General features: G+C 55.3%; 1 protein-coding gene across 3 annotated transcripts in view; it reads left to right on the top strand.

The window, feature by feature from the left end:
* The window catches only part of FRMPD3 (FERM and PDZ domain containing 3), a 39302-nt gene extending 27049 nt beyond the window's left edge, over nt 1–12253 (top strand). For all 3 annotated transcript variants that reach the window (XM_029068040.2, XM_029068039.2, XM_029068042.2), the window contains 2 exons: nt 5092–5934; nt 7729–12253. In XM_029068040.2, the coding sequence (XP_028923873.1) occupies nt 5092–5934; nt 7729–10511 (3626 nt within the window). In that variant the 3' untranslated portion in view covers nt 10512–12253. The remainder of the gene's footprint in view (nt 1–5091; nt 5935–7728) is intronic.
* The last annotated feature ends 9157 nt before the right edge of the window (nt 12254–21410 follow it).

Raw genomic sequence — 21410 nt, 5'->3', positions numbered from 1 at the left:
TCCCTGGAAGGGGAGGAGGAGGAAAGGGGAAGAATAGAAAGAAAGGGGACGTAAGACAAGAGGGGGAAGGGGAAAGGGAAGGGGGGTGAGGAGGAAGAAAAAGCAACAGGCTGAATGTCTCTGATCCAGATGTAATGGGACCGTTCAAAGAGGCTTTGGTTTAACCTGCAGCAAACAGGAATTGGGCTAGTCATGAGATAGAACTTCCTGATAGCAAACATAGGGGCTGTGGGAAAAAGCAGCTGAGGAAGGTGGTAAGCCCTTGAGAAGCAGTGTGGACTGGTGGACAGAGCACAGGCCTAGGAGTAAGAAGGACCTGAGTTCTAATGCTGGCTCTGTCATTTATTCATTCATTCATTCGTTCAGTCGTATTTATTGAGTGCTTACTGTGTGCGGAGCACTGTACTAAGAGCTTGGAAAGTACAATTCAGCAATAAAGAGAGACAGTCCCTGCCCACTACGGGCTTACAGTCTATCTACAGTGTGACCCTGGGCACGTCACTTAACTTCTCTGTACCCCAGCTACTTCATCTGTAGAATGGGAATTCAGACTGTGTGCCCTATGTGTGACCCATATTGGGTCTAACCTGATTAGCTTGTATCTACCCCAATGCTTAGTACAGTGCCTGGCACATAGTAAGTGCTTAACAAATAGCATTTTTTAAAAAAAGAGATCACATATATTTTGAACTTCCAGACCTGGGTTAAGGCCACCCCACTGGAACAGGAGGATGGACCAGTTGACCCCCCAGAGGGTCTTTTCCACTCTGATCCTAATCATCTCAGGCTGGCCAAACTCAGGCCAGTGGTATTACTGGGGATGTCTCTCCTGAGGGATGAGAGAATGAAAGATGCTAAACAAGCCAGGGAAGACTGAATCTGAACTGAGTTTTTTGGTTCTAATCAGTTTGGTCTGCAGCCTCTGCTGGCAAATTTCAGCATGGTTGGGTTTTATGTTCCTTCTGTTTGTAGCACCAAATGATACAAAGTCTCTTTTAATCAAAGACTCGTTTCTCTTCTTTTTCCCTAAGGGCAAATCTGTAAGTTCTTGAGAGCTGTCAGAGTGTAGTAGGGAGAGACAGCCCAGACCAGAGGAATATCGGAGCTGGGCTGCCTGGCTCCATGGGTGGTTCATGCAGCCCCAGCCTCGCCCGCTGAGTTCAACGAGCGTTCACACGGGGCCCTTTTACTTGTGGGCAAATAAATGGTCTTTCAGGAATTTGAGCTGGGGCTAAGGAGATGGGGCCTGGGAGCTAGGGCTAGGGAATAGGGACTGGGGGGCTGGGTCTAGAGAATAGGGGTTGAAGGCTCAGGGCTGGGGACTACAGTCAAATTCCTGGAAAAAATTGGTGCTAATATGTGGGTGGCCATATTTGAAATAATAATAATTGTGGTATTTGTTAAGCGCTTACTATGTGCCAGGCACTGTACTAAACATTGAGGTGGATACAAGCAAATCGGGCTGGACACAGTCCTTGTCCCATGTGGAGCTCACAGTTTCAGTCCCTATTTTACAGATGAGGGAACGGAGGCCCAGAGAAGTGAAGTGACTTGCCCAAGGTCACAGAGCAGACAAATGGAAGAACCAGGATTAGAACCCATGACCTTCGGACTCCCAGGTCCGTGCTCTATCCACTAGGCTACGCTGCTTCCAAAGATAACCGCACTGTCCGGGAATCGAACCAGGGCCTGCCACGTGGCAGGGGAGAATTCTACCACTGAACCACCAGTGCTGACCAATGACAGGATACTGCTGCTCTCCATCCTTCAGAGAGGGCAGTAAGGTCTTGGGAGGTTCTTCAGGTTATCCACAGCCTCTTTTCCCCTTTCCCCCACCATCCCACCTACTATCCTGAAACAGTAGCTCAGACTCTGCACCAGCTCCCAAAACACCCGCGTTAGCCCAGCTCCCAGAAGCCAGAGTTAGGTGCCCAGAACTAATCTCTGGAGCAGGCAAACCTTGGAAGAGATCTAGGGTGCTTTCTAGGACATCCACTGTCTCAAGTGTCTCTCCTCCAATTCTTTCCTTGACCCCCTCCAATCTAGCTTCCCTCCCTTCCACTCAACAGAAACCACCCTCTCTAAGGTCACCAGTGATCTCTTTCTTGACAAATTCAGTGGCTCCTGTTCTATCCTAATCCTCCTCAACCTCTCAGCTGCCTCTGACACTGTCTACCATCCCCTTCTCCTGGAAACATTAACCAACCTCGGCTTCACTAACACTGTCCTCTCCTAGTTCTCCTCCTAACTCTCTGGCTGCCCATTCTCAGTCTCTTTCACGGGTTACTCCTCTACCTCCCACTCTCCAGTGAGGGTCCCTCAAGGTTCTGTTCTGGGTCCCCTTCTATTCTCCATCTACAGCCACTCCCTTGCAGAACTCATTCGCTCCCATGGTTTCAACGCGTATGATTTCCGAATCATCTCTAGCCCTGATCTCTCTCCCTCTCTGCACTGTAGCATTTCCTCCTGCTTTCAAGACATCTTTTTCTTGGATGTCCTGCCCATCACCTCGCAGAACAACTTATCTTCACACCTAAACCCTGTCCTTCCACTGCCTTTCCCTTCACTGTAGACAGCACAACCATCCTTCCTGTTTCACAAGCCCGTAACCTTGGGATTATCTTTGATTCCTCTCTCATTCAACCCACATGTTCAATTTATCACTAAGTCCTGTCGGGTGGACCTCCACAACAACACTAAAATCCATCCTTTCCTCTCCATCCAAACAGCTACCATGTTAATCTAAGCACATATCCTATCTCGCCTTGATTACTGTATCAGCTTCCTTGCTGACCTTCCTGCCTCCTGTCTCTCCCTACTCCAGTCTACACTTCACTCTGCTGCCCAGATCGTTTTGCTACAGAAACATTCAGGCCATGTTTCCCCACTCCTCAAGAACCTCCAGTGGTTGCCCATCCACCCTTACCATTAGCTTTAAAGCACTCAATCCCCTTCACCTCATCTCACTGCTTTCCTATACTCCTACGCTCTCCTATACTCCTACACTCTCCTACCCAGCCCATACACTTTACTCCTCTAATGCCAATCTGCTCACTCTACTTTGATCTCGTCTATCTCGCTGCCGACCTCTTGCCCACATCCTGCTTCTGACCTGGAACGCCCTTCCTCTTCATTTCTCACAATCTCTCTCTCTACCTTCAAAGCCTTATTGAAGGCATATCTCCTCCAAGAGGCCTCCCTTGACTAAACCTCCTTTTTCCTTTTCTTTTGCTCCCTTCTGCCTCACCCTGACTTGCTCCCTTTATTCATCCCCCCCGAGCCCTACAGCACTTAATAATAATAATGATATTTGTTAAGCGCTTACTATGTGCAAAGCCCTGTTCTAAGCACTGAGGGGGCTACAAGGTGATCAGGTTGTCCCACATGGGGCTCACAGTCTTAATCCCAATTTTACAGATGAGGTAACTGAGGCACAGAGAAGTTGTCACTTGCCCAAAGTCACACAGCTGACCAGTGGCGGAGTCAGGATTAGAACCCATGACCTTTGACTCCCAGTGTCTATCTCCCCCGCTAGATTGTAAGCTTGCTTTGGGGCAGGGAATGTGTCTGTTATATTGTTACACTGTACTCTCCCAAATGCTTAGTACAGTGCTCTGCACACAGTAAGCGCTCAATAAATATGATTGACTGAGAGCTGCAGGCCAGGCTGGGCCGGGGGGCAGAGTGTCTTGGCATTGCACTTACCTTGGCTGGCAGTGGCCTCTGAGACAAAGTCTACTTTCTTCAGGGTGTTAGTCTTCAGAAAGAGTGAGGGAGGGGTGCTCCACAAAGACAGGACTATTGTGAGAGGCACAGGGAGATAGGCTTTGCCCCCCAGCACTTAATCAATCAACTGCATTGATTGAGGGTTTGCTGTGTGGAGCACTGTATTAAGTGCTTGGGAGAATACAAGAGAGTTAATAAACACAATCCCACCCTCAAGGGGCCCACAGTTTAGGGGATTACAGGTAGGAGGAAATAATCTGAGAGTGATTAGAGTATAAAAGATATGTCCAAAAGTGCATCTACTCATGTAAAAGCCAAGAGGACCAAGCACAGGAGGCTTTCTGAGTTGGAAGGTTAGAGGCTGGGTCAGCCTCCAAAGAGCAGAATGGCCACTCTCCCCCTTCATGGGGGCAGGCTGGAGAGCTAATTCTCACCTCAGTCAGTGGCCTGTGGCGAAATAATAATATAGTAAAACTGTGGTGTTGGTTAAGCACTTACTATATGCATGCACTGTACTAAATGCTGGGGTTGGCCAGTATAAGCTGCTCCAGCAGGCACATAGTTTAAGAGAGAGGAAAAAGGGAGTATTATATCCCAATTTTACAAATTAGGTAACTGATGAATAGAGAAGTTAAGGGACTTGCCCGAGGTCACACAACAGGGAAGTGGCAGAGTCAGGGTTAGAACCCAGGTCCTCTGGCTCCCAGGCTCTTTCCACTAGGTCATGCGTACTTCAGTGCAATCAATCAATCAGTGGTATTTATTGAGCACTTGCTGTGTGCAGAGCACCGGACTAAGCATTTGGGAGATACCATTGATTGGTTGACTGATGGGCGTTTGGGGAACTCCCACCAGTTGCTGCTGAGTCTTTAGAATCTCCCCCAGACCCAGCACGTAGAACAGTCGTTGACGCATAAGGGCTTAACAAATACCAGCATCGTTATTATTTTATTCTTCAAGGTCTGGGTTTTCCTCGCCAACAGCACCTCTGACCTGAGGGGATTAGTACCAGCTCCCCTCAGATCCTGCCAGGGCCAAACATCACTGGGCCCCCAGGGCCGTTGGGGTATCACGGGCAGCTTCTCGCTCTGTCAGGAAGGAGTGCTCCTCTCGGGGACTGGCAGCAAGGGAAAAGACCCCTGTCCCAGGTCTATCCCCTGGGACGGGCAGGTTGTCATGCAGAGAAGTGTGCTGAGGGAACCCAGCTCCCTCCCCTCCTCCAGCTGCTGTAGAAAGGGTCGGGGTTTTGGCACCTGGCATCTCCAGATGCTGCTATTCCCACTGCGGCTGCCGCTGAGCGGATAGGGCAGCACCGCGTGGCTGCCCGGCGGTCACCCTGACCTGTCCATTCTCTTTCGTTCTTAGATTACCTGCACGGGGCCCTCCGCCCCCCATCTGGGGGTCCTGGGGGGCAGAAGGAGAGCGGGCACGTGGGCGGCGGGGGCTCCAGCCCCAGGAAGCCGAGCCCCCAGGCCCCTTCACCGGCCAACTCTGAGCTGGTCAGTTTCTGCTACCTCCACATGCGGGAGCAGAGGAAGGAGAGGGAGAGCCGGACGGATGTCAACGAGAACCTGATCTTCTTTGAGGGGACGAGACCCCGTACCAAGTCGGACCCGACCCCCAAAAGCTCCGGGAGGGGCTGTGACAGGGCGACCTCCGGCCCCGACCCCGACGGGCCGGGCTGGGAGCCGTGGGCCAGCCGGGCCCGGGCCCACACCCTGGACAGCCACCTGTGCCCAGAGGCCCTGCACTTGTACTGCGAGTCCTGCAAGGCCGAGATCAAGAGCCGCCTGGTCTCCCGCCGGGGTCAGGGCGGCGGACGCGGGGGGCCCTCCCGCGACAACACGGTGGATCTGACCTCCCTCCCTCCCCCGGGCAGTGAGGAGGAGGATGAGGATGAGGGCGGCGAGGAGGAGGAGGAGGAGGACGAGAGCACGGCGCTGCTTCCCGCCCTGGCCGCCCCACCCCCGGGCTTCCGTGACAACAGCTCGGACGAGGACGACCCCAAGCGCCGGGCGGCCCAGGGCCGGGAGCCGGGCCGGCGCCTGCGGGATGAGATCCCGGTCACTCTGATCGACAGCGTGCAGACCCGGACGGTCCGGGATCACGCCCGGGAGCTGGACGACGCCCTGGTGTCAACCCTGCAGGCCCTGGAAGCCCTGGCAGCTTCGGAGGACTGCCCGCACCCTCCACCCCAGCAGACAGCAGGTAGTCGGTCCCCTGTTCCCCCCACGCGCCCCCCCCCCCCGCTGCTTCCTCCCCTTCCTCACCCTCTGGCAGAGTCCGGGGGCAAGTGCTGCAGCTAGCAGCACAGATCCTAGGGGTCCCCAGGGCTCGCTCATCTCCTCGTCGGTGGTCTCGGAGGCTACGGTTCGCCGGACCGGATCCGTCGATCCCTGGATACCCCAGATCGGAATGGGAACCGACAAATCTGGGCCCCCCGGGAGCTGCCTGCAGTAGACTAACCTCCCCGGGGCCAGGCCCAAAAGGTGGCATGTACCCGGCTGACATCCCCCTGGCACTCTCTAGGATCCCTACCGGGGGCATGGGGTCGCTCTGGCTCCATCCAAGAACAGTGGAAATTCCCCAGGCTGAAAGGTGGTGAATTAGGGGCTCAGCCAGAGGCTTCCAAAGCGGCATCACTGGGCCCCGTGAATCTCCCCAGTCCTCGGTTCCCTCTTAGGAATCCCCAGATCGCCAGGTCCAGGGAAAATAATCCAATCCCTGGAGTTGAGCCCCGGCCCAAAATCCAAGGCCTTGAGGGTCCCACTGGCAGATGAGTCAGCTTGAGATGCCAGACGGTCAGTAGAGATGCCAAGTCCCTGTCTGGCTGCAGGGTGGCAGGGGTTCGTGATAAGGTCAGTGGATCCTCCCACCTGTGGCTCCCACCAGATGAGGGACCTGCATCTACCCCCTTCTCCCTGAACTCATCCAGATGAATCAATTAATCAACAGTATTTACTGAGCTCTTACTGAGTGCCGAGCACTGTACCTAACACTCGGGAGAGTATAATGCAATGCAGTGGATAAACGCCATCCCTGCCTTCAAGGGGCTTAGAGCCTAGCTGAGACAGATAGACTGCGGATAGTCCTACTGACTGCTGTATTGTACTCTCCCAAGTGCTTAGTACAGCGCTCTGCACACAGTAAGCGCTCAATAAATGCCCTTGATTGATTAAAATACATCTCAAGTGGGGGAAACAACCACATGTGAAATATAGAACCTGGAGCTGAGGTGGGACGGGGGTGCGCGACTGGGAGGGCATCTCTCATCTTAGATGACAGTAACATTTGTTCAGTGCGTGAGCTAGATCAGCCTTTTTCCTCAGGGGCACCAGAGGTGTGCGTGACCCGGACTCTGCCTCCTCCCCACCCGTCCTCTCCAACCACCCCTGGAATGGTCCCCAGCATCCCCTCCTGCAGAACTCCCACTTCCCAGCTCCAGCAACCCCTCCCCTCCCAATCCTCCACCAGAGACCCAGCAGGGATTGGCTGGCCTGAGATGGCCCAGCAGTTGTGTGAAAACACGGGCCAGCGGAGAGACTTCTTGCAGGCAGGGCCCAAGCGAATGGTACTCCGGCTGGTTCACCTGATATTAAAGTGCCCTGAAATCCTCACTCTCTTCCCCTCTTCTGGGGCCTCCAAACCTAATCCCTGCCACTCCCCTTCCCAACTCCAGGCCTAGAGGAAGTAGCCCGTCTGAGCCACGGGTAGCCCTTGGTGTTCCCAATGGGAGCCCGCTCTCATAGATGGTCCTGTCTCCCCATCCCCCCTTCCCCTCATCCTTCCTTTCTCCTACCTTCCGGGACCCCCATCCTCCTGTCCTTTCTTCCCCATCCCTCCTTTCCCATCCTTCCTTTCTCCCACCTCCCCGGGCCCCCATCTTCCTGTCCTTCCTTCCCCCCCATCTCTCCTCCCCACCTCCCCATCCCTCTTTCCCCTTTCCCTCCTCTGCCCCCCACCAACCTACCCGTCCTTCCTCCCCTCACCCCATTTCTCCAGGTCTGATCGTTCTGGCCGCCATCACCCCCGAGTCATCGCTGGACTCTGGCCACGAAACCAACTCCTCGGAGCTGACGGATGTGTCGGAGATGATGTCGGCCATGAAACAGCACCAGAACGCGGCCTACTTCCTGGCCCAGCACATCAACAAGGAGGGTCTTCTGGCCCGGCGGGACCTACCCTTCCGCATCCAGAGCTGCGCGGCCCAGACCCTGCTCGCCTCCCCCTACCCGCTCGGCCACCAGGACCCCAGCCCGGCCCTCAAACCGGCCTTGCCCAAGGAGAGCCCCAGCCCGGCGGGCCACCGGAGACACGAGGAGCAGCAGCGGCGGGAGCAGCGTTACGCGCTGGCTTTGCAGCGCGTCCTCTCCCCGGGGCCACACCCTCCGCAAGAGGGGAAAGGTCCGGGTCACCCCATGTCTGCCCTGGGTCCGGAGCGGGGCTCGGGACCCCAGGAAGTGAAGCTGAGCCCCAAGCGGGTGCTGAGCCCCACGGGTCCGGCCGTCCCCCCGGCAGGCACGCAGCACTTTGCCCACAGCAGGGGCCTGCCATCCCCGGGGCTGGCCATGGCTAGCGCACCCAGGGACGAGAGAAGGCTGGGTTCTGGCGGCCCCCCCAAGACCGTCCAGGTGAAGGGGAGTCTGGGCCCGGTCGACCCCTCTGAGAACTTTCCCCAGCCCCCTCAGCAGCCTCCGCGACAGCCTCCGCAACAGTCTCCGCGGCGGCCTCCGCAACAGTCTCCGCGGCGGCCTCCGCAACAGTCTCCCCGGCAGCCTCCCCCGCAGCCTCCGCCGCAACCTCCACGGCAGCCTCCGGCCCAGCCTCCACGGCAGCCGCCGCCACAGCCTCCGCAACAGTCGCAGCAGCATCGTGCTCCCGAGGCTTCTCCAAGCCCCAAAGCCCCACTGGGCCTCCGGACGGATGGCGCTGTCCACCTCTCCCCGGGGGAGGATGGGCCGGCCTCCCTTCTCTGTCCACCGCAGTCTGGGGGCCGGGTCCTGGTCGGGAAGGGGACGGGCGGGGAGGGCGAGGGGAGGGCGGGGGTCGGCAGCCCCCGCCCCGCCCCGCAGAAGCCCGGGACCCCGGCGACCGAGCCGGGGGCCGTCGGGGAGGAGCCCCGGGCCTCCTGCCGGAGGGTGAGCACGATGCCCGGCCGGATGGCGCCGGAGAAGGCGCCCGACGGCCCCCGGCCAGACCCGGGGCCGGACCCGGGACCGGACCCGGCCAGGCCCAAGGGCCCCCGGGCGCCGTTCCGGCTGCGGAGCCTGTTCTCGGCCACGTTCCCGGCCCGACTGCGGAGAGAGACGGACGAGCGGCAGGCGCAGCTGCGGAAGGTGAAGCAGTATGAGCTGGAGTTCCTGGAGGAGCTGCTCAAGCCTCGAGGCCTGGAGGAACAGGCGGCCTCCCACCTCCTGCGCCCCGCCGGCCCGGGCCGCTGCACCTGCCAGCTGCGCTGCAGCCCGGTGCAGCAGGTGCCCGGCGTGTCCCGGGAGCAGCGGCGCAGCTGCGACTGCAAGAGGCTCTGCCGAGGGGGCAGGCCGCCGCAGCCTCCGCCGCAGCCTCCGCCGCAGCCCCCGCAGCCCGGTCCGCCAGAGGGGCGTGCGGGGCAGCCCGCCCGGGCCCGGAGCCTCGGCCGGCCCGGGGAGCGGGACCGGCCCGGGCGACAGGACCGGCGTGCCCGCTCCAGCAGCCCGGAGCCTCGGAGCCCGGAGTCCTGCCTGGCCACGTGCGCCCCACGCGGCGAGTGCGTGGCCGCCCCGCACTACCGGAAGCTGCTGCGCCGCTGCAGCCTCAGCGAGCCGGACCAGGGCGACCGGGCCTCCCTGACCTCCGACGTGTACCAGCAACCGCTGCCCCCCGAGGACGAGGACGGGGCCGTCCCGGGGCCCAAACCGCCCAGGGCCTCCCCGCTGCCGGACGAGGCCGGCGGCGAGCCGGGCCCCGGACAGCCGCCGGACGAGGCCCGGGAGGGCGATCGCTGCTGCTCCATCCGCGCCTGCTTCTCCTCCCGTAAGGGCGACGGGACCGACGACCCCGACGCCGTGGCCGGCGACGGGAAGGACGAGCCGGCCTTCGCCCTCCCCGCGCAGGTCCCGCCCGCCGGGCCGAGGGGCGACCGGGCGGGGCCCGGGGCCAGCCGGACCCTGCAGCCGTTGGCCGCCGCCACCTGCCGCAGCCCCGAGCCCGGACGCACGCAGGAGATCGACCTGAGGACGGCGACCCTGGAGAGCAGCCTGGCCAAGATCGGCGCCCTGCGGGGTCGCGCCTACGCCCTGCCCGACGGCTTCCGGGCCGCACAGCTGGACACCGGCGAGCTGCTGACCGTGCTGCGCCAGTGCGTGGCCGGGCCCGGGCCCCCGAGGGACCGGGCGCCGCACCGGGGCTCGCAGCTGGCCGCCTGCAAGCAGGACCTGGCCCTCAAGTTCAAGGAGTTCCGGGCCGCCTGCCGCCGGGTGGCCGCGGTGGACAAGAGCCCCACGCGGATGCTGGCGGCCATCACGGGCAGCTTCCAGGTGCTCAGCGGCCTGGTGGAGACCTTCGTCCGGCTGGTGCACGCCGTGCGGTCCGAGGCCCAACGCCAGGCCCTGCTGGCCAAGGTGGAGGAGGTGGCCAGGAACTACACTTCCCTGCTGCGGGCGGCCGAGGACTCCACCATCCGGACCCTGGGTCAGCAGCGCTTGGCCGCCGCGGGCCCCGCCCCGCCCGGCCACCCGCCACCCAGCCTCCCGCCTACTACGATGGGCTCGCTCACCCACTCCCTCAAGACCCTCATCAACAAGTAAACCCGCCGCCTCCCCTCTCTGGTCCTCGTATCCACACGGCCCCGGGCCACCCGTAGTCCATCCGCGGCTTCCCCCCGTCCCGCCGGTGCGGGGGACGTGAGTGGGGGGCGGACCAGGCGGGGGACCCCCGAAGCCTCTGCGGGCTGCCGCTGCCTTGCGGGTTCCCACCCGCTCCCACTGTGATCGGGGGCTTTCCCCCGGCCCCACCGGCGGCCCTCCGTCCGGCCGTCTGTCCGGCCCCAGCTCGTGCCCCGCGGGCCTCGCTCGGAGCTCAGGCTCCTCCGCCGACCCTTACCCACGTTGCCCCTTGTGAAGGAGGCTGGGGTGTAGCTGTGCCTTCCAGCTAAGTGGGCCCGCACCACGCCAATACCGGGAGGAGGAGGAGGAAATGTAGGGAGCAAAAGTCCCGAGTCGCCTTCTGAGGCAGAAGGAAGTGAGGCTAGCTTCTAGAAGGGTTTTCAGCCATTCGGGACTGACAGTCCCCAGTGACCTCGCTTGACCTCGCTTCCCCAGGCCTCGCCGATTCCCCTCCGAGCCTGGGCCGGAATTTACGGCCCCTTAGAGCAGCAGGTTCTTCCCTGTGCCCTGACCTGATCTGCTGAAGGCACTCGCTTGGAGGTCAGCATTTTAGACGCCCTCCCAGGGGCCTGAACGGACCAGCCCAGCTCAGCCCAGCCCGGCCCCCGTTTTCGCTTTAGCAGAAGGGAGGCAGCCCGTTCTGCCTCTTGGGCCCGGCACTGCCAGCCGGCCCGCCCGCCCAGAGACGAGTTATCCGGCCTTGGTTATAAAAATAATTATGGCATTTGTTAAGCGCTTACTATGTGCCAAGCACTGTTCTAAGCACTGGGGTAGATAAAAGGTAATCAGGTTGTCCTACCTGGGGCTCGCCTCGGTGTGGAGGTCATTTGCTGTGAACCCCCGGGGTGTCTGGGGAGCTGGGTCCCACGTCCAGTCATCCGTCCTCCCCCGCCGAGTGACCGGCTTTCTCCAAGAAGAAAACGAGCGCCTTAACTGGTGTGTCCCGGGCACCAGTCCCTCCCGCCCCCCGCCCCTATCCCTGGACAACCTAGTAGGGGTACCCTTCTTCGATCACTCCCCTGGTCCCCTATCCCCTCCCCAACCCCCGCCCCACACTTAGGGAAGGGGAGGAGCCCTCTTTTTCTCTTCCGTAGCCTTGGGATCGGGCCGGGTGCAGTCCCTGAGATTGGGGGCTGAGGTCCTTGGGTGGCCGCTCTCTTTTCCGGGCTCCAGGGATGGGTTCTCCAGCGCTCCAAGGGAACAGACTGTGAATTTCATCTCTTCTCACCCAGATCTCTTTGGCTTCCCAAGAGAAGCCCAGTGAGATCTCTGGCTCGTTCATGAGATTTGTGGGGTTGCGTTTCCCCCACCCCCGTCCTCCCTGCAATCACCACCTCCTGACCTCCTGTCCCGGGGCTGTTCCTGGCTGGGGTCCTTGGGACGGGGGAAGGCTGTGGGGAGGGGAGCCCCAGAATTGACCCTCTCCTTCTGCTCCCCGGGCTCCGTGGAGCAGAATGGACCCAGACAGCTGATGTAAAACCCACAGTGGAGCCCCTCACTGCAAGCCCCTGAAGGCCCAGCGCTGGCATTTCTGGCCCTGACAGTCCTCTTCCCCACTCCCCACTCATGCCCCCCCCCCCCATACATGCACCACCCCCCATCATGCCCCTGCTCCTTCTCATTCCTCCTCCTCCACTCCAGTGCTCCTCCTCCTCACTTTTTCTCATCCCAACTCCTGCCCCTCCTCCTCCTCCCCACTCATGCCCTTCCTCCTCTGACTCCTGCCTCTCCTCCCCATTCACACCTCCTCCTCCTCCTCTTCTATGCCCTTCTCCCCCTAGAAATGCCTCCTCCTCCTATCCTATGCCCCTCCCCACTCGTGCCCTCCCCACTTCCAACTCCTGTCTCTCCTCCCCTCGACTTCCCCCACCCTCCTCCTCTTCACCCATGTCCGCACCCCTCTGGCTCCCCCTTCTCCCCGCAGCTCACAGCCTACTGAAGAGGAAACATTTTTTAATGTCTGTATATAGTATATATATAAATAAAATATATAAATTCTATATATACAAATTTATGTCTTGTTTTACAACAAGAAAGATTAAATATATTAATCTTACTACCCCAACTTGCCCTTGGTGTCTCTTTTTGTTAACATGTTGTTTTGAGAGGAGTCCTGAAGACACTCCCCACAACCCCACCACCTCCCACACCTCTCCCAATCCTTCCCTTAGTGGTATTCACACTCAGTACAGTGCTCTGCACACAGTAAGCGTTCAATAAATATGAATGAATGAATGAATGAATGAATGAATGAATTCAGCATTTACTGGGTACAGAACCCTGGACAAAGTGCTTGGGGCAGTAAGATCAGTCAGTCAGTCAGTCAGTCAATCAGTAGGATTTGTTAATAATGTTGGTATTTGTTAAGCGCTTCCTATGTGCCGAGCACTGTTCTAAGCGCTGGGGTAGACACAGGGGAATCGGGTTGTCCCACGTGGGGCTCACAGTCTTAATCCCCATTTTACAGATGAGGTAACTGAGGCACCGAGAAGTTAAGTGACTTGCCCACAGTCACACAGCTGACAAGTGGCCAAGCAGGGATTCGAACCCATGACCTCTGACTCCAAAGCCCATGCTCTTTCCACTGAGCCACGCTGCTTCTCTTTGTTGAACATGTGCTGTGTGCAGAACATTGTACTAAGGACTTGGGAGAATACAATGCAACAGATTGAGTGAATACGCGATCCTACAAAGGGTAGAAAGCAACACCAGTTCTGAGTCGGGCTTGTGGTGCACCCAGCCAGTATTCTGTCCCTGAGAGTAGCCACCAGGTGTGACAGGGACGCCCTTGCTTCATCCTAATCCTTAGGGTTTGACAGTTAAACTTTCCTTTCGCCCAACTGCTTTGCCATGAACTGACCCAAATCCCGTTGGGGCCAGTCCGGCATCCGCTGATGTCTTTGGCCCACACAGGTCCCCGGGCTAACCTCTCTCTGCCTCAGGATTCCTGCAGGTGATCCTCTCTGCCCCCATCCCCTGAGAATCCAAGAATTCTAGGGCTGGGAGGAACCTGGAAGTGATCCGCTTTAGGCCCCAGCCTGAGGACTGTGCTCCCTTCCCTTGATGTCCAGGGAAGACCATCAGGGGGATTCCCTGGATGCCAGTGTCCAGGTGCACGAGGAGGACAGGAACTCCCTCCCTGAGGCCAGTTAACCCTCCGTCTCCAGGAGCTCCAGAAAGCTGGCAGGGCCAGGGCCAATCCAGCCGGTGTCCTCCCCAACAGGCCGCCGCACTGCTGGGCTGGGCTCTGCTGGGCTGGGGTCAGGGCAGAGGAGGTAGGTCAGAGGGTAGAGACATTCTAGGTCCCGGGAACAGGAACCAGTGACTTCTTTTGTCGGTCCACCATTGGATCCCGGTGGCGAGGGATGAGAGGTATACAGGGGGAACTCCGCTGTCACTTTTTGTTCTCTCTCTTTCTGAGTGCCTCTGTCCTCCCTCAGGCTGACCCCTGGGTTGAGGGCTTGGGGAGCAGGGAAGCTGTGGAGAGGACGGGAGCCGGGGGATGCCAGGCTCTGAACGGCGATGATAATAATAATTACGGTATTTGTTAAGTGCTATGTGCCAGGCACAGTACTAAGCACTTGGGGGAATACGAGCAAATCAGGTTGCACAGTCCCCTCTCCTACATTGAGTTCACAGTTTTAATCCCCATTTTACAGATGAGGTGATTAAGGCACAAAGAAGTGAAGTGACTTGCCCCAGGTCATACAGCTGACAAGCGGCAGAGCTCCGATTTAGACCTTCTGACTCACAGGGCTGTGCTCTATCCACTAGGCAATGCTGCTTCTCCGATGTTGGCCTGGGCAATGTTGTCCTGGGCACAGTGGCAAAGCTTCTTTCATTCATTCAGTCAGTCAGTCGTGTTTATTGAGCACTCACTATGTGCAGAGCACTGTACTAAGCGCTTGGAATGTACAGTTCGGCAACAGGTAGAGACAATCCCTGACCAACAACGGGCTCACGGGCTAAACGGGGAGTCTGGCCCCTGAGTCCGGAGGACAGAGGGGACTTTGCTGGAGGCGAGGGGTGGGTTGGATGGAGAAGAGAGAAGGGGCTTCGTTGGGGCAGGGGACTGTGGTGGAGGCAAGAAGGGTCTTTGTGGGAGGGGAGCAGAGAGGAAGAGAAGGGGGCTTCGATGGAGGGGAGTGGAGGGAGGAGGAGGAGAAGGGGCTTCGCCTGAGGGGAGAGGGAGGAGGAGGAGGAGAATGTCGGAGCCACCCACTGGGCAGTTTTCCCGCTGCCTCCAGGCGGGGTGTCCAAGGAGCTCCCAGGATGACATCTAGTGGATGGTCAGAGCCCGTTCGGGACAGGAAGCTCCTCCTTGCCCACAGGCCCTCCAGGACAAGGCCAACTCCACAAACATTCATTCAGTCAGTCAGTCAGTCATTCGATCGCATTAATTGGGTGCTTACTGTGTGCAGAGCACTGTACTAAGCGCTTGGAAAGTACAGTACAGCAATAGAGACAATCCCTGCCCACAACGAGCTCACAGTTACCCTCCCACGTCAAATCCACCAGTGACTCTCCCCCCTTCAAAGCCTAACTGAAGGCGCACCTCCTCCAAGAGGCCTTCCCAGACTAAGCCCCACGTTTCCTCAGCTCCCCCCACCTTCTGCTTCACCACGATTCGCTCCTTTTGTTCTCCCACTCTCTCCCCGCCCCACAGCACTTACGTATATATGTATACACCTATAATTCTATGTATATTTGTATAGTGCTTGGCACACAGTAAGCGCTTAACAAATACCATCATTATTACTATTATTATATACCTATAATTCTACTTATTTGTATTGATGCCTGTTCACTGAATTGATGTCTGTCTCCCCCTCCTCTGTACACTGTGAGCCCATTGTGGTCAGGGATTGTCTCCCTTTATTGCTAAAATGTACTTTCCAAGCACTTAGTACAGTGGTCAGTACAAAGTAAGCACTCGATAAATACGACTGAATAAATGAATGGAGGGGAGACAGACATCGATGTGGGTAAGGGGTCAGAAGCGAGATAGATGAGATCGAGGTACAGTGAGAAGGTTAGTATTAGAGGAGCAAAGTGTGCTGGTTGGGTTGAAGATTAGGGAGTTTAGGGAGGCGAGACAGGAGGAGGTGAGATGATTGAGTGCTTTAAAGCCAATGGTGAGGAGTTTCTGTTTGATGTGGAGGTGGATGGGCAACCAGACAGCCAGAGAGTCAAGAGCGAGGCTCAGTGAGTAGGCTGGTTGAGAGGAGGGGAGCATCCCTACCTGTCCTTATTTTTTCCAAGACTCTGTCCCCTCCCATGCCCTCCCTGCTGACCCTGCAGAGTCAATATTATGAGAAACCACCTTCAGATGGCCTCCTCAAACTGCTGAGACTAACTCATTGAGGATTTGCCCTTTGCCAACCAGAGTAGATGAGGCTGATCGTTAATTGAATTGTGCAGCCATTTAAGCTTAAGTAATGAACCTCGAAACACACCTCAGATGAGAAGAAGCTGGAAACCAGAATCCTGCACAGTAGGAATACTGCCTCCCCAGCACATCTCCACCAGACTCCCCTCTTCCCCCTTATCCTGCCACACTGGAGTCCCAAGCGATGAAAGAAAATGGGGTTAATCAGGCTCAAGACTTAGCTGGGCTGGGCTACTGGGGAAGGGCCAATTAATTAGTCATTCAGTGGTATTTACTGAGCACTTACTTTATACAGAGCATTGTATTAGGCTCCTGGGAAGCAGTGTGGCTTTAATACAATAGAGTTATTATAATAATAATTATCATTAGGGTATTTGTTAAGGACTTACTATGTGTCAGGCACTGTACTAAGCACCCGGATGGATACAAGCAAATCAGGTTGGACCCAATCTGTGTCCCACATGGGACGTGCAGTCTGAATTCCCATTTTACAGATGAGGTAACAGAGGGACAGAGAAGTTTAGTGCCTTGCCCAAGATCATACTGTAGACAAGTGACAGAGCCAGGATTGTAACCCAGATCCTTCTAACTCCCAGGTCTGTGCTCTATCCACTATACCCTGCTGCTTCCCTTGACATAATCCCTGCTCTCGAGATTCTTACAATCTAGTGGGAGAGAGAGATAAATAAATTGTAAGTAAGGGAAGCAACTAAACTTAAAGATGTACATTAGGTAGTTGGACTGGGGTGAGGATTTAAATGTTAAGGGGGTGGGACTAAAGGCATGGGTGAGGCAGTAGGGAGGAAAAAGCATGACAGGCAGCATGGCCTAGTGGACGAAGCATGGGCCTGGGAGTCGGAAGGACCTGAGTTCTAATCCTGCCTCCACCACTGGTTTGCTGTGTGACCTTGGACAAGTCATTTAACTTCTGTGTGCCTCAATTGCCTCATCTGTAAAATGTAAGACTGTGAGCCCCTGGGTGGGACGTAGACTGTGTACTGATTATCTCATATCTACCCCAGTGTTTAGTACAGTGCCTGGCACATAGTAAGTGGTACATAGAGACCCAGAGAGGATCAGTGAATTGCAGAAGGTCATTCAGCAGGCCAGCTGGGACTAAAACCCAGATCCCCAAACTCCCAGTCCAGTGCTATTCAATGGATCATAGTCTGCCCCAGACATGCTGTTTGACCTTAGAAAGTGGCTGCACCTCTCTGACTCATCTCTAAAATCAGGCTTAAAACCCCTTTTCCCCGGTGAATTTCAACAGTTACTGTGAAGAGAAGAAGGAGACTGCCAAGGATTGGGTCCTGGGAAAGTAGTTACCAGGACCAGGGCCAACCACCTCCTTATTTTAACCCATGAGGGCCACTGGCAAAGGGGAGGAGAAAGAAGAGAGAGGGAGGGAGAGAGAATCAGCTGCTTGGTCTTTGGTGGGGAGAGAAGAAGAGAGAGAGAGAGACTTCTCCATATCAGAGGGAGGATACCAGATGTGTCAAGAAAATGGTAGAAAGATGTCAACAGAAATTACCTCACGTACCACTTAGTGGCACAGGTCACCTTTCCCACCCTAGAGGAAACCCAAGACTCTATATTCATAATGATAATAATTGTGATATTTAATAATAATAATGATGGCATTTGTTAAGTGCTTACTATATGCAAAATACTGTTCTAAGCACTGGGGAGGATACTGGGTGATCAGGTTGTCCCACGTGGGGCTCACGGTCTTAAGGGTGAGGTGACTGAGGTACAGATCAGTTAAGTGACTTGCCCAAAGTCACACAGCTGACAAGCGGCTGAACCGGGATTTGAACCCATGACCTCTAACTCCCAAGCTCGTGCTCTTTCCACTGAGCCACGCTGCTTCTCAGCATCTGCTAAGCGCTTACTGTGTGTCACACACTGTACTAAGCACTGGGGCAGATGCACGATAATCCGACAGGACACAGTCCCAGTCCCTCAGTCAGCTCAGTCTAAGTGAAAGGATGAAGAGATATTGACTCCCTTGCTTTACAGATGAGGAAACTGAGGCACAGAGAAACAAAGTGGCTTGCCTTCTAGACTGAAAGCTTGCCTTTTAGACTGTAAGCTCACTGTGGGCAGGTAATGTGTCTTTTTTCATTGTTGTACTGTACTCTCCCAAGCGCTTAGTAGAGTGTTCCTCAATAAATATGATTAAATGAATGAATGAAAAAAGTATCACACAGCAGGCAACTGGCTGAGCTGGAATTAGAACCCAGGTCCTCTGACTCCCAGCCCAGGCTCTTTCCACTAGGTTGTGCTGCTTCTCTACTTCTACTCATTTAGTTCTATCTAGACTGTAAGCTTGTTGTGGGCAGGGAATGTGATTGCTTATTGTTATATTGTATGCTCCCAGGCACTTAGTACAGTGCTCTCCACATAGTAAACGCTCGATAAATACGATTTACTGACTGTCTAGTTGGCATAGGAAGCCAGCATTGACTCCACAGAGCTGAGTGACCTTTACTCACCCACTCTCAGGGACCATAGACATGATATACCCTTCTCTCAGGTGCTGCTCTGTTTACGATCCAGGAGGCCGAGATTCACCTGCAGCAAAGCTCCGGGAATCCGCCTGATACTTTCTCATATTTAACGTTCGGGTCCTCCCTGCATCAACCCAAATTAACATTCATGGTTCGGTAATTAAACACAGAGAACGCCCCAGCTAATAACCGTAAAACACGGGGACAGCTCACCAGGCAGAATGTGCCCTGCTGTTCTCATTTAATTGTTTGACTTCTTCTGCCATCAGGAAGAAGGCAGGGGGGCGATGCTAAGATTTGTTTTTTTGGTAGTCTGTTGGTTTTTTTTAATGGTATTTGTTAAGCGATTACTATGTGATTACTATGCGATTACTATTTAAGCATTGGAGTATATACAAGTTAATCAGGTCTGACACAGTCTCTGTCCCTCATGGGGCTCAGAGTCTCAATATTAGGGAGAACAGGTTTTGAATCCCCATTTTACAGTTGAAGAAACTGAGGCACAGAGAAGTTAAGTGACTTGCCCAAGGTCACAAAGCAGGTGAATGGCAGAGCTGGGTTTAGAACACCGGTCCTCTGACTCCCCACAGAATGTGTTCAATCCCCAGAAAATTTATCTGTCTCGAGAGGCTGTTCTGGTCACAGAGGGGGATGGAACCCAGATACCCAAACTCCCAGTCCATTGTTATTCAATGGGTCAGAGTCTTCCCCAGACATGCTGTGTGACCCTGGAAAAGTAGATGCACACATCTGGTCTTCCTCTGTCTCCTGTCCCAGCCAGAACTCACAATTCTCTACTCCTGTCTAATCCTCCTCGATTTCTCAGCTGCCTTCAACACTGTCAACCACCCCCTTCTGGAAACACTATCCAACCATGGTTTCACTGACACTGTCCTCTCTTGGTTCTCCTCCTAACTCTCTGGGTGCTCATTCTCAACCTCTTTCATGGGCTCCTCCTCTGCCTCCCACCCCTTAATTGTGAGAGGTCCCTCAAGGCTCAGTTCTGTATCCCTTCTATTCTCCATCTGTACTCACTCCCTTGGAAAACTCATTTGCTCTCTTGGCTTCAACTATTATCGCTAAGCAGAAGATTCCCAAATCTACACCTCCAGCCCTGATCTCTCTCCTCTACAGTCTCGTGTTTCTTTCTGCTTTCAGTACATCTCTACTTGGATAGCTTGCCTGAACCTCAAATTTAACATGTCTAAAATGGAACTCCTTACATTCCCACCCCTACTCTGTCCTCCCTATGACTTTCCCATCACTGTAGAAGGCACCACCCTGCCTCACACGCCCTTAACCTTGGCGTTATCCTCGACTAGTTTTTCTCATTCAACCCACATATTCAGTCTGTCACCAACTTGTGTCAGTTCAACCTTCACAACATCATTAAAATCTGCCCTTCCTCCCCATCCGAACTACTATCATTTATTACTACCATGATAATCTGAGTATTTATCCTATCCTGCCTTGATTCCTGCATCAGCCTCCTTGATGACCTCCCTGCCTCCTATAATAGTAATGATAGTATTTGTTAGGCACTTACTACATGCCAAGCACTGTTCTAAGCACTGAGGTAGATTCAAGGTTAGCAGATTGTCCCACGTGGGTTTCACAGTCTTAACCCCCATTTTACAAATGAGGTAACTCAGGCACAGAGAAGTGAAGTTACCAAGACCTGCCAGTTTCACCTCTACAATATCGCCAAGATCCGCCCTTTCCTCTCCACCCAAACGGCTACCTTACTATTACGGGCTCTCGTTATATCCCGGCTAGACTACTGTGTCAGCCTTCTCTCTGACCTCCCTTCCTCCTCTCTCGCCCCGCTCCGGTCTATTCTTCACTCCGCTGCCCGGCTCATCTTCCCGCAGAAACGATCTGGGCATGTCACTCCCCTTCTTAAACAACTCCAGTGGTTGCCTATCGACCTCCGCTCCAAACCAAAACTCCTCACTCTAGGCTTCGAGGCTCTCCATCACCTTGCCCCTTCCTACCTCTCCTCCCTTCTCTCTTTCTACCGCCCACCCCGCACGCTCCGCTCCTCTGCCGCCCACCTCCTCACCGTCCCTCGGTCTCGCCTATCCCGCCGTCGACCCCTGGGTCACGTCCTCCCGCGGTCCTGGAACGCCCTCCCTCCTCACCTCCGCCAAACTGATTCTCTTTCCCTCTTCAAAACCTTACTTAAAAATCACCTCCTCCAAGAGGCCTTCCCAGACTGAGCTCCTCTTCCCCCTCTACTCCCTCTGCCATCCCCCCTTTACCTCTCCGCAGCTAAAGCCTCATTTTCCCCTTTTCCCTCTGCTCCTCCACCTCTCCCTTCCCATCCCCACAGCACTGTACTCGTCCGCTCAACTGTATATATTTTCGTGACCCTATTTATTTTGTTAATGAATTGTACATCGCCTTGATTCTATTTAGTTGCCATCGGTTTTTACGAGATGTTCTTCCCCTTGACGCTGTTTAGTGCCATTGTTCTCGTCTGTCCGTCTCCCCCGATTAGACTGTAAGCCCGTCAAACGGCAGGGACTGTCTCTATCTGTTGCCGACTTGTTCATCCCAAGCGCTTAGTACAGTGCTCTGCACATAGTAAGCGCTCAATAAATACTATTGAATGAATTGAATGAATAAATACTATTGAATGAACTTGCCCAAAGTCACACAGCCGGGATTAGAACCCACGACCTCTGACTCCCAAAACCATGCTCTTTCCGGTAAGCCACGCTGCTTCTCCAATCTTCTTCTCCTATGTATCCTCTCTTCAGTCAATACTTCACTCTACTTTCATTTTTCTACAAAACCATTCAATGTTTCCCCAGTCCTCAAGAACCTCCAGTGGTTTTCCATCCACTTCCGCATCAAACAGAAACTCCTTTTCATCAGGTTTAAAGCACTCAAACAACTTGCCCCCTCTTACCTTACCTC

This window comes from Ornithorhynchus anatinus, chromosome 6 (genome assembly GCF_004115215.2).
Source record: "Ornithorhynchus anatinus isolate Pmale09 chromosome 6, mOrnAna1.pri.v4, whole genome shotgun sequence".
NCBI lineage: Eukaryota > Metazoa > Chordata > Mammalia > Monotremata > Ornithorhynchidae > Ornithorhynchus > Ornithorhynchus anatinus.
The sequence above is the reverse complement of the archived record's forward strand: the minus strand, read 5'-3'. Positions and strand labels throughout refer to the sequence as shown.